This window comes from Piliocolobus tephrosceles, chromosome 13, assembly GCF_002776525.5.
Source record: "Piliocolobus tephrosceles isolate RC106 chromosome 13, ASM277652v3, whole genome shotgun sequence".
Taxonomy (NCBI): Eukaryota; Metazoa; Chordata; class Mammalia; order Primates; family Cercopithecidae; genus Piliocolobus; species Piliocolobus tephrosceles.
Window position 1 is genome coordinate 108267619 of NC_045446.1, and position 15948 is coordinate 108283566.

The following is a 15948-nucleotide window of genomic DNA, read 5'->3' on the forward strand; positions in this document are numbered from 1 at the left end:
GTATGTTATTGAAAAACAGAAATAATGGCGTTAGTTTCCTCTACCTTAACTTTGTCTTATGAATTACGTATTACAATGAAAAGAACAATGAAGTAAAAGTTTGAAACTCAGCATTCTTTTTTTTTTTTTTAAAGACAGAGTATTGCTGTGTTACCCAGGCTGGAGGGCAGTAGCTCGATCTCTGCCTCTCGGGTTCAAGTAATTCTCGTGCCTCAGCCTCCTGAGTAGCTGGGATTACAGGTGCATGCTACCATGCCTGGCTCATTTTTGTGTTTTTAGTAGAGATGGGGTTTCGCCATGTTGGCCAGGCTGGTTTCAAACTCCTGACCTCAAGTAATCCAGCCACCTTGGCCTCCCAAAGTGCTGGGTTTACAGGTGTGAGCCACTGTGCCCGTGAAAGTCAGTATTCTATTGCTCGTCATGTCAGCTGGTCGTGGTAGCTCACACCTATAATCTCAGCACTTTGGGAGGCCAAGGCAGGAGGATTGCTTGAATCCAGGAGTTCAAGACCAGGAAAACCTAGCGAGACACTGGGAAACATAGCGAGACGCTGTCTTTACTAAAAGCTTTTTAAAAATTAGCGAGGCTTGGTGGCACGCACTTGTAGTCCTAGCTACTCAGGATTTCTTGAGCCCAGGAGTCTTAGGTTGCAGTGAGCTGTGATCTTGCCATTGCACTCCAGCATGGGTGACAGAGTAAGACCGTCTTAAAAATACTACTACTACTAGTTCTGTCACTAAATGAGTATGTCATTCTATGGAACGTTTCCTGGGATATTGAGAAAACAGATGTGAAGAAATAATAGTACTTATTTATGCATATGTTCCTGGCAGGTGCTGTTGGCAGCAGCGGTCTGCACAAAAGCAGGAAAGGCTATTGTCTCTCGACAGTTTGTGGAAATGACCCGAACTCGGATTGAGGGCTTATTAGCAGCTTTTCCAAAGCTCATGAACACTGGAAAACAACATACGTTTGTTGAAACAGAGAGTGTAAGATATGTCTACCAGCCTATGGAGAAACTGTATATGGTACTGATCACTACCAAAAACAGCAACATTTTAGAAGATTTGGAGACTCTAAGGCTCTTCTCAAGAGTGGTAAGAGTACTACTATAATACTGGGTTCCACTTTTTGTTTTACATTTTGTGCAAAACTAGTTTTTCCTCCAAAGAAGCTGATGCTCACCAGTTTGCAGGCTCCTACTCCCCACCCCAGCGACTTACTGCTGCAGCTCCTTGTTTATTCAGCAGACATTTATTGGGTGTCCCCAAAGAATATGGGAACTACTCTTTCATTTCCCAGTTCTTAAGCAGTTGTTCTAATCTGCCGTTCTAGTTCTGATACTTGTTTGGTTGTGCTTTTTAGATAATGTTTTTAGGTAAGACTTACTGATCCAAACACACACACACACACCCCTTTAAGACTTTATGCCAAAGTCTTGCTTAAAATGAAGACTAAGGCCGGGCGCAGTGGCTCATGCCTGTAATCCCAGCACTTTGGGAGGCCAAGGCAGGCGGATCACAAGGTCAGGAGATCGAGACCCTCCTGTCTAACACAGTGAAACCCCAGCTCTAATAAAAATACAAAAAAAATTAGCCAGGCATGGTGGCAGGCACCTGTAGTCCCAGCTACTCGGGAGGCTGAGGTAGGAGAATGGTATGAACCCAGGGGACGGGTTGCAGTGAGCCAAGATCATACCACTGCACTCCAGCCTGGGCAACAGAGCAAAACTCCATCTCAAAAAAAAAAAAAAAAAAAAAATGAAGACTAAGGCCAGGTGCGGTAGCATGTGCCTGTAGTCCAAGCTACTCAAGAGGCTGAGGCAGAAGGATTGCTTGAGGCCAGGAGTTCAAGTGAATAGGCATTATACTTTAGTGTGGACAACACAGAAAGACTCCAATTCCTTTTTTTTTTCTTTTTGAGACAGAATCTCGCTCTTGCCAAGGCTGGAGTGCAGTGCAACCTCCGTCTCCCAGGTTCAAGCAATTCTCTGGCCTCAGCCTCCCGAGTAGGTGAGATTACAGATGTGCACCACCATGCCCGTCTAATTTTTGTATTTTTAATAGAGACAGGGTTTCACCATGTTGACCAGGCTAGTGTTGAACTCCTGACCTCGGGTGATCTGCCTTTCTTGGCCTCCCAAAGTGCTGGGATTACAGGCATGAGCCACTGCACCCGGCCGTAAGAATCAGGGTCTTGGGCGCAGTGGCTCACGCCTATAATCCCAGCACTTTGGGAGGCCGAGGTGGGTGGATCACGTGAGGTCAGAAGTTTGAGACCAGCCTGACCAACATGGTGAAACCTCATCTCTACTAAAAATACAAAAAAATTAGCTGGGTGTGGTGGTGGGCACCTGAAATCCTACTACTCAGGAGACTGAGGCACAAGAATTGCTTGAACCCGGGAGGCGGGGGTTGCAGTGAGCCGAGATCGTGCCACTGTACTCCAGCCTGGGCAACAGAGTGAGACTTTGTCTTAAAAAAAAAAAAAAAAGGCCGGGCGCGGTGGCTCAAGCCTGTAATCCCAGCACTTTGGGAGGCCGAGACGGGCGGATCACGAGGTCAGGAGATCGAGACCCTCCTGGCTAACACGGTGAAACCCCGTCTCTACTAAAAATACAAAAAATTAGCCGGGCGAGGTGGTGGGCGCCTGTGGTCCCAGCCACTCGGGAGGCTGAGGCAGGAGAATGGCGTGAACCCGGGAGGCAGAGGTTGCGGTGAGCTGAGATCCGGCCACTGCACTCTAGCCTGGGCGACAGAGCAAGACTCCGTCTCAAAAAAAAAAAAAAAAAAAAAAAATCAAGGTCTTAGGCTGGGTCCAGTGGCTCACACCTGTAATCCCAGCACTTTGGGAGGCCGAGGCAAGCGGATCACCTGAGGTCAGGAGTTCAACACTAGCCTGGCCAACATGGTGAAACCCTGTCTCTACTAAAAATACAAAGATTAGCTGGGCGTGGTGGCGTACACCTGTAGTCCCAGCTACTCTGGAGGCTGAGGCAGGAGAATGGCTTGAACTTGGGAGATGGAGGTTGCAGTGAGCCGAGATGGCACCGCTGAACTCCAGCCTGGGCAGCAGAGTGAAGCTCCATCTCAAAAAATAAAATAAAGACTAGAAGTAGCTAAGGGATTTGGGTTATTGAAATTTATGTAATTTAAAGGATAAGACTTGGAACTATAACTGCTGATAAATTCTAAATCTTTCTTTTTTATTGGTGTCCATGATTAGATCCCTGAATATTGCCGAGCCTTAGAAGAGAATGAAATATCTGAGCACTGTTTTGATTTGATTTTTGCTTTTGATGAAATTGTCGCCCTGGGATACCGGGAGAATGTTAACTTGGCACAGATCAGGACCTTCACAGAAATGGATTCTCATGAGGAGAAGGTGTTCAGAGCCGTCAGAGAGGTAAATAGAATCTTCTCTGGGACTACCCGTTTGTGTTTCTTCCTCTTAGGCTTCACTAATCTGATTTTCCTGTTTTTACTTGCTAATGTAATTCAAAGCTACCTCCAGGCTGGGCACAGTGGCTCATGCCTATAATCCCAACACTTTGGGAGGCAGAGGTGGGAGGATCACTTAAGTCTGGAAGTTCAAGACCAGCCTGGACAGCATAGTGAGACCCTGTCTCTAGAAAAAAAAAAAAATTAGCCAGGCATAGTAGCACATGCCTGTGGGTCCCAGCTACTTGGGAGACTGAGATGGGAGGATCACTTGGGCCCAGGAAGTTGAGGCTGCAGTGAGCCGTGATCGTGCCACTTGCACTCCAGCCTCAGTCACAGAGTGAGACCCTGTCTCAAAAAAAAAAAAAAAAAAACAGCTACATTCATATATGTCTTTTTCTGTAGACTCAAGAACGTGAAGCTAAGGCTGAGATGCGTCGTAAAGCAAAGGAATTACAACAGGCCCGAAGAGATGCAGAGAGACAGGGCAAAAAAGCACCAGGATTTGGCGGATTTGGCAGCTCTGCAGTATCTGGAGGCAGCACAGCTGCCATGATCACAGAAACCATCATTGAAAGTGATAAACCAAAAGTGGCACCTGCACCAGCCAGGTATAATCCATTGTACTTTAGAATGCCAGATGACGGGTGTATATGTATCTATCTTTGAAGTGATAATCTGATTTCTTGGAAAGCTGTAAATAATGAAGGACTTGATGAAGTAAGATATGACATTAAATTTGGCCACATAAAATGTGAGGATAAAGAAGAAATCTGAATGTGATGTTTTTCCTTTTGTATAAAAGAGTTATAAATTATGTCATGACCTCAATTTCCTATGAGAGTTGCCTTATTGTGGGGGAGAAAGGGATATTTAATGCTTTATGGAATGTAGATTTTTTTTTTTTTTTTGAAACGGAGTCTCGCTCTGTCGCCCAGGCTAGAGTGCAGTGGCCGGATCTCAGCTCACTGCAAGCTCCGCCTCCTGGGTTCACGCCATTCTCCTGCCTCAGCCTCCTGAGTAGCTGGGACTACAGGCACCCGCCACCTCGCCCGGCTAGGTTTTTGTATTTTTTTTAGTAGAGACGGGGTTTCACCGTGTTAGCCAGGATGGTCTCGATCTCCTGACCTCGTGATCCGCCCGTCTCGGCCTCCCAAAGTGCTGGGATTACAGGCTTGAGCCACTGCGCCCGGCCCAGAATGTAGATTTTTAATCTTGATGTTCAAAGATTGATTTTAGGGATAATCTGTGAATTACCCGAAATTATATGCAAAATTTTGTGCACAGGTATGTTTCTCTGGATGGAAGATACAATGTTTTCATCACATCATGTGTGCTTGTAAAAATATACCTTTGGGTAATGAATTTCAAATTCTTCCACTTAGGCCTTCAGGCCCCAGCAAGGCTTTGAAACTTGGAGCCAAAGGAAAGGAAGTAGATAACTTTGTGGACAAATTGAAATCTGAAGGTGAAACCATCATGTCTTCCAGTATGGGCAAGCGTACTTCTGAAGCAACCAAAGTGCATGCTCCACCTATTAATATGGAAAGGTAAGTAGGAACTTTGAGTAAGAATTCAAGCTTTGAATACAGTCCACATAATTTTTTAAAAATCTTATTTCATTGTGCTATGAATTCTTTTTCTGTCTTTTAATGTTTCCTGATTTAAAAGATTTATTCACAGCATATTCTATGTATTAACATAAGGTCGTTTTTGGTTTTGTTTTGTTTTATTTTTTGAGACAGGGTCTTACTATGTTGTCTAGGCTGGCCTCCAACTCCTGAGCTCAGTTAATCTTCCTGCCTCAGCCTCCCAAGTAACTGGGATACAGGCATGCATTGCTGCACTTGACCTTTTTTTTTCCTTAAACCCTGATTGGTGGGCCCTCAGCCACCTATTTTCTATGAAGTTTAGAACTTTCCTTTTATAGCTAAATTAAAGTTATTCGTAGTCACACCTAGTGTATAGCTTATCTCTTAGAATGGACCTGAATTAGGGGACTAGAGCTATGGTGACCCCAGACTGTATTTTGGCATGACTTTTTGTAATTAAAAACTCTTAAGTAGAACCAATCTTTAATCCAAATCTTGTAGATATCTTTAATAGCAAATTAATATATTTTGCATTTTTATTTTATTTATTTATTTTTTTGAGATGGAGTTTCACTCTGTCACCCAGGCTGGAGTGCAGTGGTGCAATCTCGGCTTGCTTCAAGCTCTGCCTCCCAGGCTCAAGTGATTCTCCCACCTCAGCCTCCCAAGTAGCTGGGACTGCAGGCATGCACCACCATGCTGGGCTAAGTTTTGTATTTTGGTAGAGATGGGGTTTCGCCTTGTTTGGTCTCGAACTCCTGGACTCAAGCAGTCTGCCTGCCTCAGCCTCACAAAGTGCTGAGATTACAGGCCTGAGCCACCATGCGCAGCCATCTTTTGCAGTTCAAATATTTGAAGCCGGTATGGAATATTTTGATTCATCTCTATCTCAGGACTGTGGTACTGGCTGGTGACATTTTTAAGTGGTAGTTATCTGGTTCACATATTCATGACTCAGATTTCTCGTCTTGAAGTCAGACCTTCTACTGTTGCTGATGGTTTTGAGGTCAAGTGAAAGATAATACCAGGAGGATACCTCTATCAGGTGTGCATAAAAGAGGAGTATTTACTCTTTTTCTTTCTTGCTTTTTTTTTTTTTTTTTTTTGGAGACAGAGTCTTTCTCTGTCTCTCAGACTGAAGTGCAATGGCGCGATCTTGACTTACTGCAACCTCTACCTCCTGGGGTCAAGCAATTCTCCTGCCTCAGCCTCCCAAGTGGCTGGGATTACAGGCGCACACCATCACGCCTGGCTAATTTTCTTATTTTTAGTAGAGATGGGGTTTTGCTGTGTTGGTTAGGCTGGTCTCGAACTCCGGACCTCAAGTGATCCGCCTGCCTCCACCTCCCAAAAGTGCTCGGATTATAGGCATGAGCCACCACGCTCAGCCAAGTATTTACTCTTTATATGCTCTGTTCTGTATGAAATGAACAGGGTTACACTGGGATAAATTTCTTGATTCACTAAAGCCGCTGTGCTCTTCCTAGTGGTTGCTTTGAGTGAGACAGGCTTCACACTTTTAAAAAGATGTTCCTGAGTGCAGTGGCCCACACCTGTAATCCTAGCCCTTTGGAGAGGCTGAGGTGGGCGGATTGCCTGAGCTCAGGAATTCATGAGACGACCCTGGGCATCATGGTGAAACCCCATCTCCACTAAAATACAAAAAATTAACCCCTTCTCCATGAAAATACCAAAAATTAGGTGGGTGTGGTGGCGCATGCCTGTAGTCCCAACTACTCAAGAGGCTGAGGCAAGAGAATTGCTTGAACCCGGGAAGCAGAGGTTGCAGTGAGCCAAGTGACTGCGCTCCAGCCTAGGCGACAGAGTGAGACTCTGTCTCCAAAAAAAAAAAGATGTTGGAGATCATCACATATTACAGAGAATTTGAGACATTCTTTTTTCTAAATGATAAAATGCCTCTTGAGCACAGAGCAAACTTTTTTGAAGGTAAAATGGTGCCATGCATTGTCTTAAGATACACTCCTTTATGATCTTGACTCTGATGCCTTTGTTTCTAGGAAGGCTTAAGAGGTTGGAACAGGGAACAGGGTAGGATAACAAAATATTCTTTGTAGCCTCTGTAGTTCATCCAGCCAAACATATTTCTGTTACTGAATATGAATAGATTGTACTTAGTAATTGCCTGTAACAGCAGCATTTTTTAATGTTTTTAAAATTGGATTGTACTTTAATATAGTATAAAATTCAAAAGTTGTTTTTTTTTTTGGTTTTTTTTTTTTTTTTTTTTTTTTTGGGGACAGAGTCTCGCGCTTTGTTGCCCAGGCTGGAGCACAGTGGCCGGATCTTGGCTCACTGCAAGCTCTGCCTCCCGGGTTTACGCCATTCTTCTGCCTCAGCCTCCCGAGTAGCTGGGACTACAGGCGCCCGCCACCTCGCCCAGCTAATTTTTTGTATTTTTTAGTAGAGACGGGGTTTCACTGTGTTCGCCAGGATAGTCTCGACCTCCTGACCTCGTGATCCGCCCGTCTTGGCCTCCCAAAGTGCTGGGATTACAGGCTTGAGCCACCGTGCCCGGCCTCAGAAGCTGTTAACAGTCAGAAGTCTTTCTCTCACGCAGCCATGCCAGTTTCTCATTTTGGAGACAACTAGTGTTAACAGAGTTTTTTTTGTATCCTTCTGAGGGGGGTGGTCTATGATATATAGATTAATAAAAAACATGTGTATATACAGTGTGTCTAGTTTTCCCCCTTTTATGCAAAGCAGTAAATCTAGACACGTCTTCCAATTGCATTTTTCACTTAATTATTTTGGAGATAAGAATTTCCAGCCGGGCGCGGTGGCTCAAGCCTGTAATCCCAGCACTTTGGGAGGCCGAGATGGGCGCATCACGAGGTCAGGAGATTGAGACCATCCTGGCTAATACGGTGAAACCCCATCTCTACTAAAAAATACAAAAAAACCTAGCCGGGCGAGGTGGCGGGCGCCTGTAGTCCCAGCTACTTGGGAGGCTGAGGCAGGAGAATGGCGTGAACCCGGGAGGCAGAGCTTGCAGTGAGCTGAGATGCGGCCACTGCACTCTAGCCTGGGCGGCAGAGCGAGACTCCATCTCAAAAAAAAAAAAAAAAAGAATTTCCTTATTTGAAACTAGGGTAAATATAATACCTTACCTAGACTGGATCCTCTACTACTGTAGTGTAGAAAAAACAACTCAAACTGTTTCTTTTTTTCTATTTTCTCATTCAACAGCAACAATCAACACAGAAGACTTCTGTTATCCAGTGTGTTTAGGTTTTTCTGCACACATCAAGCAGTCACACCCAGCTGGTGTCCTCCCATTCAGTTCAAATCTGATGCTATCTACCTGGGAATAGCCTCAGATTCTACAGGTTGAGAGTTCAGTCCCCCAAGACTGATTCTTCCTTCCCACCAGTCATAAGTCCAGGCTTTCAGAACTTCTTACTGACCTCAAGTTTGGCCTCCCACGACCCCATCTTTGGGTTCAATTAATTTGCTAGAGCACCCCACAGAACTCAGGGAAACTTACTTGACATTTATCAATTTGTTACAGAGGATATTTTGAAGAACGCAAATAAGCAACCAGATGAAGAGATACATAGGGCAAGGTCTGGGAGGATCTTGGGTGCAGGAACTTCTGTCCCCAGGGAGCAGGGGTACACCACTCTCCTGGAAAATGGATGAGACCTTGTTCATCTTCCTGTAAGCCTCCATGTGTTCAGCCGTCCAGAAGCTTCCCAGACCCTGTCCTCTTGAGCCTTTTATGGAGACTTCATTGGATAGGCATGATTGACAGGTGTGCAGAAATGTGATTGGACAAAGGGTATGACCTAATACTGATAGGCTGAGTGGGGAAACCCAGCAAGGCCTGTCCAGATTCTTGGCCTCTCTGTGCAACATTAATCTTCCTCCAGGATATGGTGCAGGACCCCTTTTGGAGATTAGAGTCCTGCCTTGGGCTGGTGAAAGGAGGGCAGGAGAAGGTCAAAGAGAGATTCTGTTTTCTGAAGGCTGCTCCTGAGGCCTAAAGTGCCCCAACATTATGTGTAATAAGGGATATGGGAGTTATGAGCCACGAACCATGGATGAAAACCAGTACATATGTATATCATAATATCACAACTACTATTAAAAATATTATTAGGTCAACCGATGAAATTGACATATGATTGATAGATTGGATACAATTATTATATCAGTGTTAGCCTGGCATGATGGCACATGGCTATAGTCCTTGCTACTCAGGAGGCCGAGATAGGAGGATTGCTTGAGACCAGGAGTTCAAGGTTATAGTGAACTGTGATTGTGCCTCTGAATAGCCACTGCACTCCAGCCTGGGCAACATAGCAAGATCTATCTCTTAAACAACAACAGGCTGGGTGCGGTGGCTCACATCTGTAATCCCAACACTTTGGGAGGCCCAGGCGGGCAGATCACCTGAGGTCAGGAGTTCAAGACCAGCCTGGCCAATATGGTAAAACCCTGACTCTACTAAAAATACAAAAATGAACCGGGCGTAGTTCGAGGCGCCTGAAATCCCAGCTATGCGGGAGACTGAGACAGGAGAATCACTTGAACCCGGGAGGCAGAGGTTGCAGTGAGCCGAGATTGCACCATTGCACTCCAGCCGGGCGACAAGAGTGAAACTCCATCTCAAAACAACAACAAAAAGCTAAAAAAAAGTATCAGTGTAAATTTGGGTAGTTAATAATGGTACTTTGATTGATTATGTAACAGAATAGCCCTAATCTTATAAAAATAAGCACTGAAGTATTTAGGGGCAAAGTGCCGTGATGTATATAATCTGCTTCTTAATGGTTCAGGGGAAAAAAATCAAATGTATAACATACATATATAATGTTTAGAGAGAGAGACACACATATGCAAATTATAAAACAAATGGGGTAAATGTTAACAATAGGTGAATCTGGAAAAGGGTATATATGTCTTCCTTGTATAATTTTAATTTTTTTAAGCTTGAAAATATTTTCAAATAGAACCTTTTTTCAGTTGTTTTCTCACCATTGCCAACTATTCATTTGGGTGAATATTCCTTTATTTTTTATTTTATTTTATTTTTTGAGGTGGAGTCTTGCTCTGTTGCCCAAGCTGGAGTGCAGTGTCGTGATCTCAGCTCACTGCAAGCTCCACCTCCTGAGTTCACGTCATTCTCCTGCCTCAGCTTCCTGAGTTGCTGGGACTACAGGTGCCCGTCACCACACCCGGCTAATTTTGTTTTTGTATTTTTAGTAGAGATGGGGTTTCACCGTGTTAGCCAGGATGGTCTCGATCTCCTGACCTCATGATCCGCCCACCTTGGCCTCCCAAAGTGTTGGGATTACAGGTGTGTGCCACTGTGCCCGTGGATTTGCCTTTATTTAAGCAGCCCCCTAGTGGCAGACATTTGTTTCTAAACTTTTGCCATTACAAACAATTCTTCAGTGAATAACTTAGCAGATTGTTTTGCACAGATGAGAATTTGTCTGTTGAATTGCTGTATCAAAGGGTATCATCTTTTAAATGTTTATAGCTATAACAGTAGCACCTTTAAAAAAACGTTGTTGAATGGCTAATCATTAGACCTTGGAGAAAGGGAGTTCTGGTTTCTACCTTTCTTTTTTCTTTTGTTTTGTTTTGGTTTGTTTTGTTTTTGAGATGGAGTTTCACTCTTGTTGCCCAGGCTGGAGTGCAGTGGGACAATCTCGGCTCACCGCAACCTCTGCCTCCTGGTTCAAGGATTCTCCTGCCTCAGCCTCCCAAGTAGCTGGGGCTACAGGCATGCACCACCACGCCTGGCTAATTTTGTATTTTTAGTAGAGACGGGGTTTCTCCATGTTGGTCAGGCTAATCTCGAACTCCCGACCTCAGGTGATCTGCCCACCTCGGCCTCCCAAAGTGCTGGGATTATATGCATGAGCCACCGTGCCCGGCCATAGGTTTCTACCTTTCTGAACAAATGTATTACTTTCTCTTTGTAGTGTACATATGAAGATTGAAGAAAAGATCACATTAACCTGTGGACGAGACGGAGGATTACAGAATATGGAGTTGCATGGCATGATCATGCTTAGGATCTCAGATGATAAATATGGCCGAATTCGTCTTCATGTGGAAAATGAAGATAAGAAAGGGGTGCAGCTACAGGTGTGTAGAAGCTTTTGATAGGGAGTGTTAACACTTTGTCTACCTATTATAGTCTTTGTGAACTAGAGTTCCCAATATGAACCACAGAAAATTATTTAAGTTATATAACTAGCATCACTCTAAATGCATAGGAAAGAAGTTAATTTATTGCATACAGTAGCTACCTGTGAGTAAAGCGGCTCTGTTAGGATGGCTTTTAAGTATTGGAACTGAATAAAAGGTCATTTTGAAATCTAATAAATGACTTCATACTCACTAGCAAAAGGTACAAAGAGATGTTTATCTTTTGCTGTTATGAAAACAGTAAATTAATCACTTAGGATCTTGCTTGAAATATAGTTTTCAAAAAAACAAGGCTTTAGGACAGGTGTAGTGGCTCACGCCTATAATACCAACACTTTGAGAGGCTGAGGCCAAAGGATCGCTTGAGCCCAGGAGTTCAAGAACAGCCTGAGCAATGAGGGCTGAGCAACAAGACCCTGTTTCTACAAAAACTTAAAAAATTAGCCAGGCATGGTGGCACTATACGAAATTTACTCATTCTGCTATTAAATAAACTACCAGTGCTTGTTTTGTTAACTGAGTGGCAGTATCTAATGATGTATTTGAAAAGTACATAAAATCCTTTCAGTATAAATGTGTGTATTCCAACTGTTGAATAGATATATATATAAGCCCTTCTTTATATTACAGGTGTTCTTGTCACATTTCATTTAGCTTGACATCTCGTCACAAGAACAAAGCCTTGTTAGGGAAGAGTGTTTTTGTCTACTTTCCCTCCCGTAGTCAGCACAGAATTGTCTTTTGGAAGCAGTGCTTATATTATTTGACAACATTTTTGCTGGCTTGTAAAGTGCTATCCAAAAGTGATTTCTGGGTTTTTTTTTTTTTTTTTTCTGAGATGGAGTCTCTCTCTGTCACCCAGGTTGGAGTGCAGTGGTTCGATCTTGGTTCACTGCAACCTCAGCCTCCTGGGTTCAAGCAGTTCTCCTGTCTCAGCCTCCTAAGTAGCTGGGATTACAGGCACCTGCCACCACGCCCAGCTAATTTTTTTTATTTTTAGTAGAGATGGGGTTTCACCATGTTGGCCAGGCTGGTCTCAAACTCTTGACCTCGTGATTCGCCTACGTCATCATCCCAAAGTGTTGGGATTATAGGCATGAGCCACCATGCCCAGCCCTTCTGGGTATTTTTGTTTTTGTTTTTGTTTTGTTTTTTGGTTTTTTGACACAGAGTCTCTTTCTGTCATGCAGACTGGAGTGCAGCGGCACAACCTTGGCTCGCTGCAGCCTTAACCTCCTGGGCTCAAGCAATCCTCCCTCCTCAGCCTCCATAGTAGCTGGGACTATAGGTGTGCACCACCACACCCAGCTATTTATTTATTTATGTATGTATTTATGTATTTATTGAGACGGAATTTCGCTCTTCTTGCCCAGGCTGGAGTGCAATGGTGTGATCTCGGCTCACTGCAACCTCTGCCTCCCGGGTTCAAGCCATTCTTCTGCCTCAGCCTCTCAAATAACTGGGATTACAGGCATGTACCATCATGTCTGGCCCCAGCTAACTTTTGTATTTTTAGTAGAGATGGGGTTTTGCCATGTTGGTCAGGCTGATGTCAAACTCGTGACCTCCAATGCCCCGCCCACCTCAACCTCCCCAAAAACAATTTATTTTAAAAAGATAAAACTATCTTAATTGGCTTGGATTTTAACAACTTTAAGTCTCTAGGCAAAATTGCAACTAGACTTTACACAGAGCTTGCCCTTTTCTGCTAAGGCCAAAAATGCTATCTGACCCAGGCAGCTGATCAGGGTCTTACTAGAGCCTTCTGCTTGGCAGACCTGGCCCCGCCATGAACCTGTTCCCTGTGAAGTATTTTTGGAAAGGACTTGGTTAATGGTCTTTTAACTTTTTCAGGTGCAAACTTGTTCTATAATGGCTTTTAGAGTTGAAATTTTTTTTTTTTTTTTTTTTTTTTGAGATGGAGTCTCGCTCTGTCGCCCAGGCTGGAGTGCAGTGGCCGGATCTCAGCTCACTGCAAGCTCCGCCTCCCGGGTTTACGCCATTCTCCTGCCTCAGCCTCCCGAGTAGCTGGGACTACAGGCGCCCGCCACCTCGCCTGGCTAGTTTTTTTGTATTTTTTTAGTAGAGACGGGGTTTCACCGTGTTAGCCAGGATGGTCTCAATCTCCTGACCTCGTGATCCACCCGTCTCGGCCTCCCAAAGTGCTGGGATTACAGGCTTGAGCCACCACGCCCGGCCAGAAATTTTTTTTTTAATTACTGGTTTTTAAATATCTTAAATTATTTTAAAAGTCTTTGAAGAAGGTAAATCTTTCTTCAAAATGAAAAAGAATTGGAATTTGTTAGGTACTCTATTTTAGATGTTTAGATTATGGGCCATATCAGCCTAGAGAGGGTTGTTTCTTGTCTGTCTGAACCTCAGGAGTTTTCCTTTCCTTGTCATTCTAGACCCATCCAAATGTGGATAAAAAACTTTTCACTGCAGAGTCTCTAATTGGCCTGAAGAATCCAGAGAAGTCATTTCCAGTCAACAGTGATGTAGGGGTGCTAAAGTGGAGACTACAAACCACAGAGGAATCTTTTATTCCACTGACAAGTAAGTGCCTCTGGCCAGTCCCACTAAGCTAGTTTGCATTGAGAACTGGAAATAGCCCTTGCTTGCACGCTTTTATTTTTATTGCCATAGCAAAGTTCTTTTTGACAAAATGACTTTCTTTTGAAATGGACCTGGTGCTGCATTTTGTATATTTTTATCATTAGTTTTCATTTTTAATAGCTTTTATTTTGAAACCATTCTGGTTTTGTTGTTGTTATTGTTTTAGAGACAAGGTCGTCTTCTGTTGCCCAGGCTGGAGTACAGTGGGGCGATCATAGCTCACTGCAGCTTAAAACTCCTGGACTCAAGCCATCCTCCTGCCTCAGCCTCTTGAGTAGCTAGGACTAGGACTACAGGCACATGCCACCACATCCAGCTAATTTTTTTTTTTTTTAAGACACAGACTCCCTCTGTCTGTCACCCAGGCTGGAGTGCAGTGGTCTGATCATGGCTCATTACAACTCCTGGGCTCAGCTGATCTCCCACCTCAGCCTCTTGAGTAGCTAGGAGAACAGGGAAGTGCCACCACCCTCAGCTTTTTTTTTTTTTTTTTTGTAGAGGTGGAGTCTCACTTTGTTGCCTAGGCTGATCTTGAACTCATGGCCTCAACCAGTCCTCCCACCTCGATACTACCACCTTGGTTGTCTAAAGCACTGGGATTATAGGCATGAGCCACTGCACCCAGCCATCTTTTTCTAATATTCTAGTATGACTGCTTTGCTTTCTTCTCAGTTAACTGCTGGCCCTCGGAGAGTGGAAATGGCTGTGATGTCAACATAGAATATGAGCTACAAGAAGATAATTTAGAACTGAATGACGTGGTTATCACCATCCCACTCCCGTAAGTGCTGTCCCCGTGTCCCCTATGTTGGATTTACAGAACTGGTCTTTTGGAACTCATTTTGGAGTCAGCACCTACCTGACCTGACTGTCCATTCAGAGATACTTGATTCTTAAAAAAGCTAGTTGTGAAAGAAGCCAGATATAAAAGGCTGCATGTTATATAGTGATTCCACTTCTTTGACTTTCTGGAAAAGGTAATACTATTGAATAAAAATGAGGAGGTAGAGAAGAAGGTACTTCACTTCAGAGGGGTACAAGGGAACTTTTGGGAATGATAGGAATGTTCTAGGACTTGTGTTTGCTTTGGCAGCACAGGTACTAAAATTGGAACCAGAGAAGATTAGCATGGCCCCTGTGCAAGGCTGACTTGCAACTTTATGAAACATTTCATATTTATAAATAAGTAAAACAAAGAATTTTTTTTTTGAGAGTCTCTCTCTGTCACTGGAGGTCACTGGCACGATCTCAGCTTATTGCACCCTCCACCTTCCAGGCTCAGGCTATCCTCCTGCCTCACCCTCCCGAGTAGCTGGGACTACAGGCGCATACCACCACGCTTGGCTAATTTTTGTATTATTTGTAGAGATGGGGTTTTGCTGTGTTGTGCAGGCTGATCTCAAAACTCCTGAGCTCAATTGATTTGCCTGCCTTGGCCTCCCAAATGCTGGGATTATAAGCGTGAGCCACCACACCCAGCCAAGAATTGTTCTGTGACTTGATTGTGGTGGTGCTTACTGCATACACTTGTTGAAATACATTGAGCACTTTGAATGGATGGATTTTACTGACTTTAAAACCAAATTGAACAAACAAGCCACTTGTAGATCTGGAGCTGTTTTTATTTTTTATTTTTATTGGAGACAGAGTTTTCCTCTTGTTGCTCAGGCTAGAGTGCAGTGGTGCGATCTCAACTCACTGCAGCCACCACCACCTGGGTTCAAGTGATTCTTCTGCCTCAGCCTCCCAAGTAACAGGGATTGCAGGCATGTGCCACCATGCCCAGATAATTTTTGTATTATTAGTAGAGACAGGGTTTCACCATTTTGGCCAGGCTGGTCTGAATCTCCTGACCTCAGATGATCCACCAGCCTTGGCCTCCCAAAGTGCTGGGATTACGGGCATGAGCCACCGTGCCTGGCTGTTTTTATTTTAATTTTTTTGAGACAGAGTCTCACTCTGTCGCCCAGGCTGCAGTGCAGTGGTGCAATCTTGGCTCACTGCAACCTCCACTTCCCAGGTTCAAGAGATTCTCATGCCTCAGCCTCCCAAGTAGCTGAGATTATGGGCATGTGCCACCACGCCCAGCTATTTTTTTTTTTTTTTTTTTTTTTTTT

The 15948-nt window shown here is 44.0% G+C and overlaps 1 protein-coding gene and 1 non-coding gene across 3 annotated transcripts in view; both read left to right on the forward strand.

The window, feature by feature from the left end:
* Positions 1-15948, forward strand: part of ARCN1 (archain 1) — a 34021-nt gene that overhangs the window by 11887 nt on the left and 6186 nt on the right. The window contains exons 2-8 of one of the 2 annotated variants that reach the window (XM_023208397.1): positions 834-1097; positions 3226-3405; positions 3846-4051; positions 4826-4990; positions 10987-11152; positions 13624-13771; positions 14504-14612. In XM_023208397.1, the coding sequence (XP_023064165.1) occupies positions 834-1097; positions 3226-3405; positions 3846-4051; positions 4826-4990; positions 10987-11152; positions 13624-13771; positions 14504-14612 (1238 nt within the window). The remainder of the gene's footprint in view (positions 1-833; positions 1098-3225; positions 3406-3845; positions 4052-4825; positions 4991-10986; positions 11153-13623; positions 13772-14503; positions 14613-15948) is intronic. The other variant, XM_023208398.1, reaches the window with a different exon arrangement.
* LOC111540368 lies at positions 14909-15011 on the forward strand. The gene has a single exon (XR_002730956.1). It is a non-coding gene; the product is annotated as a U6 spliceosomal RNA (small nuclear RNA).